Source organism: Gracilinanus agilis, chromosome 5 (genome assembly GCF_016433145.1).
Source record: "Gracilinanus agilis isolate LMUSP501 chromosome 5, AgileGrace, whole genome shotgun sequence".
Classification (NCBI taxonomy): Eukaryota; Metazoa; Chordata; class Mammalia; order Didelphimorphia; family Didelphidae; genus Gracilinanus; species Gracilinanus agilis.
The window spans coordinates 55,220,949-55,236,545 of NC_058134.1; the positions used below are offsets into that span (position 1 = coordinate 55,220,949).

General features: G+C 37.2%; 1 protein-coding gene across 1 annotated transcript in view; it reads left to right on the forward strand.

Moving 5' to 3' along the window:
• Nucleotides 1-14,877, forward strand: part of OLAH (oleoyl-ACP hydrolase) — a 33,279-nt gene extending 18,402 nt beyond the window's left edge. Inside the window, exons 3-7 of the mRNA XM_044678918.1 lie at nt 5,945-6,083; nt 11,084-11,183; nt 11,805-11,974; nt 14,163-14,242; nt 14,741-14,877. Coding sequence (XP_044534853.1) covers nt 5,945-6,083; nt 11,084-11,183; nt 11,805-11,974; nt 14,163-14,242; nt 14,741-14,877 — 626 coding nt within the window. The remainder of the gene's footprint in view (nt 1-5,944; nt 6,084-11,083; nt 11,184-11,804; nt 11,975-14,162; nt 14,243-14,740) is intronic.
• Nucleotides 14,878-15,597: the final 720 nt, after the last annotated feature.

The window sequence follows — 15,597 nt, forward strand, 5'->3', positions numbered from 1 at the left end:
ATCTGGGCGATACAAAGGGAAAAAAAAAACATTCCTGCCCCACCCGAAAAGCTTATATTCCATAGAGTATGACAATATGAACCAATATATTTTATATAAAACATATTATAAATGAATAATTAAAAATTATCAAATATTTACTATGTGGAAAGCACTGTGCTAAATCCAAGAAATACAAAGAGAAAAGAAAGGCAGTCCTGTTCTCAAGGAATTCACATTCTACTGTGGAGAAACAACACAAAGAATTGTAATCAGTTGTTTCCATCATGTCTGATTCTTCATTACCCTATTTGAGATTTTCTTGGCAGAAATACTAGAGTATTTTACCATTTCCTTCTCCAGCTCATTTTAAAGCTGAGGAAACTGAGGCAAAATGAGTTAAATGATCTGCCCAGGGCCATTTAGCTAGTGTCTTCGACCAGATTTTAATTCAGGAAGATTAGTCTTTCTGATTCCAGGCTTAGCACTATCCACTGTATCACCAGCTGCCCCACAGAAAAAGATAGTATGAATAAGTAAAAGGTAATTTCTTTTGAGAGAGGAATTAAGTCTATACTTAAAATCTAGTCGCTAACATGGGTAGCCTGCTAGGGGAAGTGATAAAAAAGGGGGGGGGGGAATCTATTCTGTTAAGGAATGCAGCATTAACATACTTCTCTATATTGCCTAAAAGAGAGACATTAGAGAGGACATTACTATCTGATAATCTTTGTATACTTCAGGTCCCATGGTAGGTAATTCTTGTTATTTGATCTCAGTGCTTAGTTACTGCTGGTAATTTCTTTCCATTGACCCTCTCTAATGTCCAATTAATGATTAATGAGCCTTATTTTGCCTAGAAGTAATGGAATAAGTGATATACCTGAATGCCACCAGCAAAAAGAAGCAGTGCTGGAGGAGAGGGGTGCAAAGAACTCTTGTTATTCATTTCTGCATCCTGAACAGTATAGCACAATTAATTATGTAGAATAGGTGCTAAATAATGTTTGTTGATGGAACAATTGAATGAATAAGTGACCACCTTACTCATTTACTATGTCTGGGTCCTTGGACAAGTCACTTAATCCTTCTGAGCCTCATTTTCTTCACCTATAAGGTGAGAAGGTTGGACAAGATGGCCTTTAAGCAAGTACATGTTTAACGACCAACTCTCAGGAGGGTGAATACATGACACTTTAAAGTTTAATCTGTATTATTAACATTTTCTCCATCAATATCATGAATCTGGACAATCATTTAAGTCCTAGTTTATAGAATTTGCCAATTCCTGGAATATAAATGTTCACTGAAAAATTAGCAATCAGCTTGCTGCTTGAGGCTGACTCCAGCATATCTCTGCCTCTAAGGTACCTTCCAACTCTAAATTTATAATTCTGAAAAGCATAGAAGAAATAAAGTTAAAGAAAGAGGAGTAAGAAAAAAGAGAAGTAAGACAAAGAATAAAGTAGTTCACATGATTGGGAATGCCAAGAATATCTGTCAGAACCAGTATGGGGAAGGAGAGATCATCAGTCTTTGTAACATAAGGACTTATGAAGATATGACAGAGACTTCAGGACACTATTAGGGAGGTCGCTAATAAGAGAGAAGGGAGGGGTCTAACTTTGGGGAAGAACTCTTTTGCTTCCTACTTTACTTTTGTACTTTTTAAATTTATTTGTTTGTTATATTAAAATTTCCAAGTATCTCCCTACCTCTCTCTCCTCCCTACTAGAGGAAGCATCATTTAACCAAAAGTTGTATTATCCATCCATCCATCTATCTAGCTATCTAGCTATCTAGCTATGTAACTATTACATCAGTTCTTTCTCTAGGGGTGGATATACTGCTTCCTGTTTTAGATAATCATTCTTGCAAACTAAATGTTGAGCTCAGTTGTTGCTACTGCTGAAGGAATAGAGTGGGATTATCACTCTAGTTTTGAGCATCCTGGAACAAATCTTTGGTTGCCTGGACCTAGTTATAACTCTGACTCTTGACTCAGGTGCCACTAAGTAAAGTTCATGCTATGTGTTATTTCTGTCTTGGTACTCTTAATAAACTGAAACCTTATTATCAATGAATGACTTAGCTTTAGAAAAATAGAGCCAGATACGGTCTGTGTAAGTAAAAAAAAAATTAGAGAAGGATTTAAATCATTTTATACAGTATGTCTATGTGGAACAGCAGAGTACAACAATGAGCTGGGACCAGATTTAACAAAAGGTAGCATGTAAGATCAAATTGCAAAGTTCATTTAATGACCTCAAGCTTCCCATGTAAATACAAGCCCAAAGCATCAACATTATACCAGTATTGCCACATAGCAGCAGGATGTGGAATATAACAATCTAACAGAATTAAAAATGGATATCACAGCAGGCAATGGAAAGGTACATGTTGGACATGAATAGGCTGTCATGTAAAGTCATTGAGAAACTTCAATGAAGAACAGAAATGTAAGATGTTATTGAAGATATATAAATGCACATGTATATATGCATTCAAAATTAAAGAAATCAATTCAAATTATTCATTGGAAGGTCAAATTCTGAAGCTTAAGCTTAAATACTTTGGTCACATAATGAGAAGACAGGATTTATAAGAAAAGGCTCTGATACTGGGAAAGATTAAAGGCAAAAAAGAGAAGGGGTGGCAGAGGATGAGATGGATTGATAGTGTCATGGAAGTGACAAGCATGAGCTTCAACAGACTTCAGCAGATAAGATATAAAGGCGTGGCATGATATGATTGATGGGATCACAAAGAGTTAAACATAACTGAGCCAAACAACAACAAATATGTGTGTACACACACATATATATGTACATATGTATATTTCTCATATATGTTACATATAATAGAAAAAGAAGATGGAATGGTCACAATACAAGTTAGGGATAAAAAATATTCAGAGTGCTTCCCTAGCAGCCTCCCAATGTTGAGGGAAGCATCTCCATGTAGGGTAAACCCTTTGTGATGAACTTAGGGGAGAACATGGGCAAGAGTTGCTCAAGAAGGGCTGACCTGGATGGATTGTAGTCTGCATATTTTGAAGGAACTTCTTATTCAATGGGATCACAAATCCATTTGAGTTTGAAGCTGTTTTAAGTAAAGCTTGTTCTTTGAATATAGTTATATTCATCATTTTCCAAAAGACGCTTTGCTCTCAAAGTTCCTAACGTGATACTCAAGTTCAAGTATATGCCCAATAAATTTGTTGAAAGAACAAAATGAATAAAAATAATTGATGTTTTATATAATAATTTAAGGTTTTCAATGAGACTTTTATATAACATGTTTTTTTCTTTATGTAAATTGATTGGCTAACAAAAGGGGGTAGAAAAAAGTGTTCCTGTGTTAATAAAAAGGATAAAATCAACTTGTTAAAGATGTAAAGCATGGATTCTTTTGTATAGAAATAGTTTGGTTGACAAAAATAGTGGAAATTGAACAGTCATGAATGAAAAACTGAAAAGAAAACCATGTGCGAAGAAAAAGAATTGAATTGATAAAATGTGAAGAGAGACAGTTTGTTTGGAGGAGTAGATAGAAAACTACTTCTCAGGTGAGTATATTTATTAGATTTCTGAGATTGCAGGTCATCATGGTCTAAGTTTATTTTCATATCATTCTTTTTAGAGCTTGAAAAGCTAAAACTGAAAAATAGATAAATGAAATAAACACTTGGATATTAGAGAAAGGTTAAGGCTCACTGGGTTCATAACCTGAAATTCATGAAATATCCAATATCCATGAAATGTGGATTCAAAGAGTTTTACCTCCTACATGGCAGTTAAGTAGCATAGTGTATAGAGGAAGGATCCTGGAGTCAGGAAGATGAATTTAAATCCAGCCTTAAACAATTAATAACTTGTGACCCTGACCAAGTCACTTAACTTCGATCTGCCTCTATTTCTTCATCTATAAAATGGTACTAAGATTAACATCTACCTCAAGTAGATTAGGATGTGGAAAAATGAGATAATATTTGTAAAGTGCTATGAAAACCTTAAAATGCTATATAACTGCTAAGTATAAGAGAAAATGGGTCACAGACCACCAGTGGTCTCTGATTTGAGGCACTGAGAGCAGTGGGGGAAAAATCTTCTGAAGGAGCTATGCTGTTAAGAAATCTGCAGGAGAGTCAGTTCAGATAAGAAAGCTTCAACTGCTATGCAAAGAGACTGATGAATGGAAGAGTCATTGCTTCATGGATTGACTTGAGAATAGGCTAGAACAGTGGTTCCCAAACTTTTTTGCCCTACTGCCCCCTTTCCAGAAAAAATATTACTTAGCGCCTACTGTCACATACTATCACCGCCCCCAAATGCACCTGTGGCCATCACCACCTCCCTGGATTGCTGCAGCACCCACCAGGGGGTGGTGGCATCCACTTTGGGAATCACTGGGCTAGAACAATTAGCAGTTCATTGGAAAAGATGATTTCCCTTTGGTGTCATCTACAACTTGAGAGAAGTGAAACCTCTCAAGGCTGCCTGCTTGTTCTGTAATACCTTTTTCAGTTTGAGAGGGAGAAAGAGAGGGAAAATGAGCTTTGCATCTGCATTGTGATAAGGAGAATCCTTAAAATGATCAAATAACACAAAATCTTTTTCAGGGAATTGCTATTTGGTCCTGTCTACATTGTCCAAAAAGACAACCTGAAGAGTTTTCCTGTGACGTCTGCTTTATTATAAAAAGAATGTGAGAGGTTGCTAGACAGAGCAGAATCCCACGGAGTGAAGAGCTGGCTGGGCTTGTTTGTGTTGCCCAGGCATATGGAATTATTCACCACTATGATTAAAATATATGGGGCAGCTTGGTGGTGCAGTAGATAGAGTACTGGGCTTCAAATCAGGAGGGATTCATCTTAATGAGTTCAAATTCAGCCTCAGACACTTAACTAGCTCTCTGACCTTGTGTAAAGTCACTTAATCTTATTTGTCTCAGTTTTTCATCTATAAAATGAGATGGAGAAGGAAATGGCCAACCACTCCAGTATCCTTTCCAAGAAAACCCCAAAGAGTCAGACATAACTGGAAAAAACCCAACAAAGATAATTGAAGTGTTCTCAGGCCGTTGTTAAGGATAATTAAGAGTTAAAAGAGCATCAGTTTGAGAACAGAAGAGCAGTGAATTTGCCTAGAAGAGGAGCAGTGAAAACCAAAATGGGAGCAAATATTAGAAAAGCAGTTTTGTGTAGGGTAGAGTATTTCTTCCTGACTTCTAGATCTGGCACTCTGTCCACTGCACCACCTAGCTGCCTGGCGTAGATTATTTCTAAAGGGACCAGAGAGGGACATCAAAGCCTCCATCTAGAGTTGTGAGCTGCTACAAACACATGTTTTTATCACTCATATACCTCTTTGCCAGGTTTCTACAAGCCGATTCCCATTTTCTTCCATGTTTACTGTATGAACTGAAGGTAAAATGTAACCCAGTTTCATGAGTGAACTAGATATCTTGGTTATTACTACATTTCCTTATTGATTAACCAAGTGTTATAACTATTCTTATTTTTAACATTATTGTTAACTAAATATTTCATGTTTAACAGCTAATGGTGATGTGATAACTGATTTAGGGTAAATGGAAAGCACACTGGTAGGGGGATCTGGAGCCACAGGGATATGTAGTGTCAATAATCACCCCCTCCAACAACATAAAACCCTGAGAAACTTTGAGTTGTAAAACTGTTGTTGTGGTTCCTTTGTGTAAAACCCAACCCTGTCAGTGTGGGACAAGTTGGAGTGAACAAGCCAGCACAGAGAGCAAAAGTGGGGACCATCCCATGCCTGCAAGAGCTACACTTGATTACCTCATTTGGTCTTCACAATAATCATAGAAGTAGACATTGCAAATAATACAGTTGTTGAATGAATGAATGGAGAATCTATATAATAATAATAATAATATATTCTTTTACAAAATTACATATTGATTTCTCTCTCTCAATTTCCAGTTTCTTCTATAAGGCTTCCTGGAAGAGAAAGTCGATATAAAGAACCATTTGCAACAAACTTGGAGCATGTTATTGCTGAAATTTCTAATGCTTTGCTGCCACTACTCCAAGATATACCTTTTGCATTTTTTGGTCACAGGTAAAAAAAAATACAAAGAAAGAAAGGAAGGGAAAAGGAAAGGAAAGAGGAGAGGAGAGGAGAAAAGAAAAGAAAAAACAGCTTTTTGTAGTGTCAGGGTTTTGTGCTATCAGACCAATGGGGAATGAAGAGTATGGCATGTTCTGATCCTGTGGGATCTTAGAATAAGAACCTCAGAATCCAACTAGTCCATCTCCCTCATTTACAGATGAGACCCAATGAGGTCAAACAAGGTCAAAGTCACAAAAATAATGTCACAAGTGGAATTTGAACCTCCATCCCCTCAATAGGGCCAATGCTCTTTCTATTGTACCAAGCTGCCTTCTCATCAGGACACTTGGATGGTAGGGGTCCAGAAATCCAAATTGCATTCCTAGACACCATGTTTTTAACTAGTCACTCACTTCCCAAATTTTCCTTCTACTTCTGAAGCCCTTGCTCTAAATAGACAATAATGATGAAATTATCAATTATGCCTACAAGCAATTTCTTTCCCAAGAGTTTATAATTTGTCTCAGAACTCTTTAGAATCCTTTCAGCAGTAACATTTATGCCCAGGAAAATCATATAGACACATATAGTAATATTCTGATTTAACAACTCTTGACTTAGATATATGTCCCAAGAAAACAAGAGACTTCAATTGTATTCCAGTCAACCAATACCTGTCTCTGTAACCCCTGAGCAAGGAAACACTAACCACCAGTATTGTTTCTCATTCCTTGGATAATCTTTCACCTCACATCAGCCATATCATCATTCCCTAGTGAACTTTTCAGGGCATCCCTTTCCCTTCTCTTTGAGAAGAATTTTATATTTATTTTGATTATTCTCTTTATCCTGGGTGGGTCATTCTTTCATCCTCCAATTCCACTGCATTCCTCTATACTTTTTTCAGATTTCTTCTTTTTTCTTTGTCTCCACATTGAAACCTATACTCCTTTTTTTTTTAAAAGATAAAATCCATCTTAGAATCAATGTTATAGGGAGCAGCTGGGTAGCTCAGTCGATTGAGAGTCAGACCTAAAGATGGGAGGTCCTAGGTTCAAATCTGGCCTCAGACACTTCCCAGCTGTGTGACCCTGGGCAAGTCACTTAACCTCCATTGCCTATCCCTTACCACTCTTCTGTTTTGGGGCTAATACACAGTATTGATTCCAAGATGGAAGGTAAGGGTTTAAAAAAAAAAAGAATCAATGCTATATATTGATTCCAAGGCAGAAGCTAGACAATGGGGATTAAGTAATCTGCCCAGGATCACACAACTAAGAAGTATCTGAAGTCACATATGAACCCAGGACCTCTTAACTCTAGGCCTGGCTCACAATCCACTGAGCTACCTGGCTGTCCCCTTTTTTTTTAAATGAAAAAAAAATTTTTCCTATTTTTGCTCCTGACAACTGGAGAAGTGTTCCTAAAACCTTTTGTACCTTCACTTCTAGAAGATTAGACTGCCCTTTGAGTATATGTAGAAAACATTTAAACTCAGGAGAAGTATAAACATTATACATTTTATGCTGATCAGTGCAAGCTTCTCCTTGCTCTCTATACTTGCTAGAGATGAGATCCTCAGATTTCACTGTTCTTGCAGGTACTTTCCATGAAGAATTGCTCCAGAAACTGTTTTGGAGGGAGAAAGTTTGCTAGCTCCTGAGTTGTCCCTTTTCTGATTTTTTCATACTTCTTTAGCACATTGATTCCAACACCTCTCTCTTCCTCTTCCTTTACTAACCTCTTATCTTGTCATAATTTCCTCATCTGACCAACTACCTTCTCTTTTTCCTTGTCTTTCTCTTTTTTCCCCCCAAGCCCTTCAACTTGAGCCCTTCTCTTCCTTTGTCTTTTTTTCCTTAATACTTCAAGATTTTTCAAAACAGCCTCCCCACAATCATTCACTGGCCTCCTCATTTTATTTTATTTTTCTATAAATATTTACCTTCTGTTTTAGAATAGATACTAAGTATTAGTTCCAAGGCAGAAGAATGGTAAGGGTTAAGCAAGTAGGGTAAAGTGACTTGCCCAGGATCATCCAACCAAGAAGTGTCTGAGGCCAGATTTGTTCCCAGGACCTCTTCTCTCAAGGCCTGTCTCTCTATCCACTGAGCCAACTACCTGCCCTTGGCTTCTTATTTGACCTATTTAAAAATGTCCCTGTCTCAACTGTCTAGTCATTCCAGAAAGTGATTACCCTGCGGGATGATTGAGATGATAAAAGTTCAGAGTTCCACCTGTTCTTAACTCTACAGTGAGTAAATCGTGAGTTCAACTCACATGCTAGTGAGTTCAGGTGATTTCATTAATTGGAGATTTGCCAAATTCTTTTGTAAAGATTTTTTTCATTATAAACTTAACAATCTCAATAAATATCAGCAAAGAAAAAGTTCCAAAAGATAATGATAAAACCTAAACTTCTTCATTGTGACCAAAGAAACAAATAAACATTAATAAAAATAATTACAGGCGTTTTCCCCTACATTTCTCCTGTTCTCAAGTTTTGCTCCTGTTTTTTTTTTTTTTTTTGCTTTTTGCACTTTGAATAGTATAGTACATACTTTGGTCTTCTCATTCTATAGTCTGCTTAATCAGAAAGGGAGATTTCAGTGTCAGTCATCACATAAAAACTTGTTCTTCCCCTTAGATTCTTTCTGCTTTCTTGTTTATGAATTGGTATCACCAGACAGTCTTCAGGACTGATGCACAATCTCAATGGACAGTTACAGCACCGAATTCCTTCTGTGTGTGTGTCCCATTGTTGGTCTTGGTTTTGCAGAGAGCAGTACTCTCTAGATATAGGGCAAGTGATCAGGTACATCTTTGTGGGAAAAAGCTTGTTACATAGGTCATTTTCTTCTACCTCTTTTTTTGAGAGTATATTTTTCCACAGTTCATATCGTCTTTCATTCTGCCCTCTCTTGATATGCATCCATCCTTCTCACTTTCCCCTACGTTTACCAACATTCAGATTCAGCTATCTGGTATACAAGTCTGGTAGTACCACACTCAGAAAAATCAATTATGCTGCACCATTAGTTACCTACTTTGCAATGGCTGGACCCAATTAAAATTCATCCAAAGACATAACAGTTTACAAAGTGATCTCTTCACACTAATCCTGTGAGGTAGGTGGGCTTTTAGAATTGGACACATTGCCTCAAAGAGCTATCTAGGCATAGTCATAGGATTTAAATTTGATGGAGGCCTTAGTGACTATCTGTTCCAATCACCTCATTTTTCAGATGAGGAAACTGAGGCCCACAAAGGGAAAGTGGCTTTCCTTAGATCCCACAACTAGCTAGTGACAGGTTAAGACTAAAGCACTAGTATCCCTGGCTCTTGTTCTAGTACAGTCAACTGATGTGGGAGAAATTCACCCAAGTTTGTAGCAGGGTCTCACCTTAAGAATGAGAGACTCAAGCCTCATTCCATCCAGAAGTAAGAAAATAATTTTATTTGAAGAATAGGTTTATAGTAATATAATAGTTTAATAGCAGGTGGAATAGTCTGGGGGCTAATCAGGTAGCCTTAAGGCTGATGTATAAATCTACCAGCCCCTGGGCTAGTAGAGAAGCCTCTCTGGAACTGGTAGTATGGAGGAGCAGCTTCCATTGTAGAGTGGCAGCTTCTACTGTGGAGTAGGAGCTTTTTCAACCTGTGGATCATAGTTAGCATATTTATTGGGATCTAGTAGCTTAGCATCTCCCTTTCCAAACTCAGGTGGAGGTCCATAGTAAATAAGGAGCATCCACAAGATTGGGGGATTCTTCTGGAATGTCAGAGTCCCCAGTGCACAGGTTCCATGTTCCTCCATTGTCCACCTTTTCATCATTTGTCAAAACAGGAGAGGTCTTGTTGCCCTTCTAGAATGTAAACATGGTGGGGAGGGGGATGTGGTACATTGGAGGACCACTATAGGTAATTATTTCTAAGAACAATATAATTAATAAAACAGAGTAGGTACAAAGCCAATGCCCAGTATAGAATGTTACAAATGCAGTACACAGAGTGGGTAATTGAACAATCTACAATTAGCCATGCTTAGCTAATGCCGAAACTACAGATTTTGCAGTTGATGTTTAACCAGTGCTAACTTGAGAAATGCAAGGTTTCAGAGTAGGGGGGTCTTGTTCCTATTATACCCCTTATTGCCCACTGCCAGCCCACATCACAATCACTTGTTGGGATTGTTAGAGTATCATGTAAGGGTTAGACTAGAAGGCCACTTCCATCTTTGGATGGTAGAGGTCTCTACCAACCAAAAATTCTGTTTATTTGTTACTCTTAGTCCTAGGAATATACAAAATCAAGCACACCTAAGCTGTTGGGTAATAATTTTGACATCATGTCTTGAAAATATTCCACACTGGGAATCTGTACATAATATATCAAGAAAAACTGGACACAAGACTTAGTAAGTGAATAGGGGATTAGCAGAATTGATTGTAAATTGTGTGCTACTCTTAACTATTCTTATGGAAGAAAAGGAGATTTAAACTGCTTTCTAGGAACTCTAGAAATCAGCATTCTTAAATTGCTTGCTGATGTTTCCACCTCATTACTCCCTTCAGTGCTGGCTTTCACAAACATCACAGATTGCCTTTTTAAGCAAAATATAAAATTATATTATAGAAGAAACCAGTGGAGATAGTGAATGTGGCATAAAGAGTAGATTGCTGTGCTTAGAATCAGGAGGACTCTAAGGTCCACATCACTTCCTTGATATTTACTAGGTATGTGACCTTGGGCAAGTCACTCAACTTCTAAGTACTACAAGTAACTCCCCATGACTTACTTATCTGTGGGAGTTCCCACAAGGAGAGGCTCTCTGTTGATGAAATCCCAACTCCTTTGATTAGTTTCCTATTGAAATAATTTAAGCCTAATATCTTATTATTTTCCTAACTTGAGGGAAAAAACCTTTATGGTACATTAAAGGAATGTTTGTTCTAGTTGACTTGAAATGAATCATTCATTTGACTGACTTTTCTCTTTTTCACATTTAGCATGGGATCATATATTGCTTATTTGACAGCTCAACACTTAAAACAAAATCACGGGTTAGAACCAGTGCATATTTTTGTGTCAAGCACAAGTGCTCCACATGTGAGTAATGTGATTTATTTTATCAAAGGTTGGGACAGATGTGGGGAATATCTATACTTTAATGGATCTATAATCTCTTCCATGTGAATATTTTCTTCTCAAAAGTACAGATTTCAGCTCATTTTCTCTTTCTCGTCCTGTGCTATTTTTGTCCATCTCTTCTCCCAAGTGCTTATTTTTATATATGTATATACTTATATATATATATATGCACTAAACAGCATAAGATCTTCCTCCAGGTTCTTTCATATTATATGGCTACCAGTGGAGTTCTCTGGATGTCCATCTCTATTCTACCCCTTTCACTATGCTATTTGACTGTATTTGTTGTTGTTTTGTAGAGGGTAGGGGTGATATAAGTATAGGGAGGATTGATGTAAATAAAGGTCATTCTGCTGGAGAATATAGAATGGATTGAAATCTGATCCAAGAACAGTCATCTGTGATCAATTGGCTATTTTTGCAGGGTTCTGAAACATCCTTGCTGAGCTAAAAGTGTACAATTAAAGAATCCCATATACAAAGTTCCATTTAATTAGCTTTCCTTTGATAATTAGAGCTCTGAAATGAAATTAAATGTCCCATATGACATATTACATTAACTTTGTTTAATATTTTAAGAAAAAACCCCATTTCTACCTTGCAAGTACTACCAGTATGTCAGAAGAGCAACTGCACCACTTCATCATAAATATGGGTGGCACTCCTAAGGAGATTCTTGAAAACAAAGAACTTTTGGAAATGTTTCTTCCTGTTTTTAAAGCAGATGTTCGAATGACAAGCAATTACACGTAAGAGTTGCCGGGAGAAAGGGGGAGGGAGGGAGGGCAGGGAGAAAAATTCTTTATCCCATCAACAAACTTGAAAAAATATATGCAAAGTATGTATGAAGAGCCAAACTTGTGCCGACCAGTGTTCTGAACACCAGGATCTTACTCTGCTGTTACTTGATAGATCCTGAACCTAGGAAAAGCCACAGAAAAAAAAGAGCCAACATTGCTTAACTTAGATTTTGAGTGATAATGGGCATATATTCCAAACTCTTCATTTTTATGAATGAAGAAAGTGAGGCATAGAGGTTAAGGGACATTCCTAAAGTCAATACCAAATACAAGCCTCAAACTCACATCTTCTGACTTCCACTTCAGTGCTTCTTCCACTACCATGTTCAAACTTTGTTATTTCCAACCAACTACCCAAGAGAGAATCAGGAACTCTGACTAATATGCTCTGGACCTACCTATTAAACACAGGCTACTTTAGTTTCTGCAATTTCCCATTACCCTTCAAATGGAATAGGGATAAGAGCCAAAAGAATAATACTGCCATATATGCACATTCATATGTAAATATCTTTATTAAAACAAATAAATGAAAACAATGTTGAATAGTAACAAAACTCAGATAAAAATCAGACAATATAAGCTTCTCAAGAACAAGAATTGTTCATCTGTATCTCCAGTGCCTGTCACATAGTAGGTGCTTCATTATAAAACACACACACACAAATGCACACATAAGCTATGTGACCCTGGGCAAGGCATTTAACCCTGCTTTCCTAGTCCTTGTCACTCTTCTATCTTAGAATTGATACTAAGATAGAAGGTAAGGATTTTTAAATAAATAAGGTATGCACATGTTTCTTCTTGTTAACCTAAACCAGTACTAGTGAACCATTTAGAGAGGCAGGCAGGTGATGTGAGAAATGTCCTCAGGTGAGAATGAAGAGGGGGAGGGGAGCCTCCCAGCCCCATATCCCTCTGGATTTCTAATAATAAAGGTTAAATGACTTACCAGGGATCACACCACTAATATATTTCAGAGAAGGCTTGAAATTACGTTGTCTTGCCCAATGCTGGCTTTCTTTCAATTATACTGTGCTGACTCTTTTAACAAAAGGAGACCACCAAAGTACAGGATTGGTTACCTGTACCATCGATTGTAGTCACTCATATGTAGTTTTGCTGAATTGGCCTCAAGGATCCAATGTGATACCATTAAGTACACTGGGTTTTTTGTAGGATGTATTGAAACAAAATTTGTCAATAAAAAGAAATTAAAAAGAAAAAATCAGTGGAATAAGGTATAGTAGAATGTGTTAATTTAATCTGCTTACCAATAGTAAAATTCTCCAGAGCAAGGTAGCCTGGTTTTATCTCTTTGTGTTTTGCCCACTTAGTGGCATCTTGCCATTTGTTTGTCCTACAAAAAATGTTTAATAAGCATTCTTTATGCTTCATTTTTCTAAGAGGACTAAAGTCCCATTTACTCCATGAGGCTTCCTTTAATTAGAATAGTCAACCCTCACATTATCTTTCATTATTCTGACTTCCTATAGTTTGTTGTATGTATATAAACTTTAGGTATTTAATCATCATGATAAGACAATATAATTTTTCCCCATGTTGGAATATATTTTCCTCTCTCTCTAATGAAGAGTTTAGGCTCATTGAGGGTAGAGACTCTGGCTTTTATTTTTCTTATATCCCCCCCATAGCATCTACTACCTATATCTTCTCAACATATACGAAGCTTATTATGAATTGAATTGACTGGACCCCAAATAGTCACTGAAATAGGTTGGCTTAAATCTGAAACCCCACCCATCGAATCCCCAGCTTTGGCTCAGGGCTACTGCTGACCTCTTGCTAAGGAGGTGGCAAGGGAGACATCAGTGTGGCAATGGATGATGGGTCATTGTAGTGGAAGGTCACTACTATTTCTTGCATCTATCATGAATAACAGCCTCATCCCCTGCCCAGTGAAAACATTTTAATTAAGTGCTTAGCATAATGTCTGGCACATTGAAAGTGTTTGATAACTGTTGACTGATTGATTTATTTTTGCTAATTTGTGTGTGGGGGGGTAATAGGAGAGAAGAAAGGAGGCAAATCATTTGAGCATTGCTACTATAACAACAAAGAGAGATTATGAAATCTTGAATATTTAGGAAAAATGAAACTGCTTTTCTGTTCACAGCTTTGTCAAACCATCAAAGGCTCTTCTCTCTTGTGATATTACATGCTTTTCTGGGACTGAAGATTTGGTAGAAATGGAAGGTAAAGTACTCTTAATGGTTTCTTTTGTATTGAACTACCTGTTACATCACAGATCTGCCCATAGAGGGAAGTCAGCCAGAACTTAGTCATAATAAATGGTGAGGAATCAAGATGCATGCAGAATGAGCCTGTTATAGCAATAGGTCTTTGGGTAAGTAAAGGGACAGGATACAAGAAAGAAGAGAGAGCTCATGGGAACATGCCCCCTAGTGACAGGTTTTTTTCCCCATAGATCTGTCCCTTCATTATGTGGCCATTCCATTCAATGATGCAGGTCATTGGGGCCCATGTGCACCTGCCCAGAAATTGAGTAAATTTGCCATTCTATCTACCCAATGTCCTGAGCCAGTGTGGGGTTCCCCGCATTCCCCTTACATTGAAAGGATATCAGAAGAGCACTCAGGCTGTCTGGAGAGATCCAAGGGTAATAACATGTAGAAGTAAGAAATGCCTTTTGGGGTATGATTAAAACTTGATATGATTTTGTTTATTTTTTAGGTTGGGAGGACCTAACCAGTGGGAGTGTTGATAATTACAGGCTTCCTGGGGATCACTTTTATCTCATTAAGCCTTCCAATGAGACTTTCATCATCAACTATATAACCAAATGCCTGGAATTGTCACATTTTGCCTGAGACTCAGGTTTGATTGTGAATGGTAGGTAAATTACACATCCTTTCCACAGTAATCTAAGGAAATCAAAATGACTATTGATATTTTTCATTTATATCAGTCTCTTGTTTATTAGTAGGCTAAAAAAATTATCAGGGTAAATTATTAAATCTAAATATCCTTCTTGCCATGAGCCATAACATGGACCCCTTCAAACAAATAAGTAATATATTGGATGGACAGGATGTGCTGTTTTCTCTTTATTATTAGAATCATTTGGGTTTTCATTGCTCTCATTAAGTTTATTCCAATTGATAAAGCATGAATGCACTTTCCCCATTATTTTGCCTATGGAAATAATGTTGAAGAAATAATTAAGATGAAATTATCTATATTTCCACTAACACACAAATTCAAAATGTATCTGTGGCTTTATCAATGTAAAATATTCCTGGTTTGGAAATGCTCTCCACCAGCAGATCAGAATAATTCATATCTAAGGCCCAGACATTTATTTGAAGCACACAGTAGTTAAGTGACTTGCTGATGGTCACACAGCTAGTATCAGAAGTGAAATGAAAGCCCAGGTCTTCCTACCTTGAAGTCCACCACTCCCTATATCACACCAGCCTACCTCTCCACCAATAACATATTCCGGATCAACTTTTCTATAAACTTCTCTCTTTCCTTTACAGTGAAGCAGAGTAAAACTGAGAAGAAAGAAAATATATTTACAGTCAACT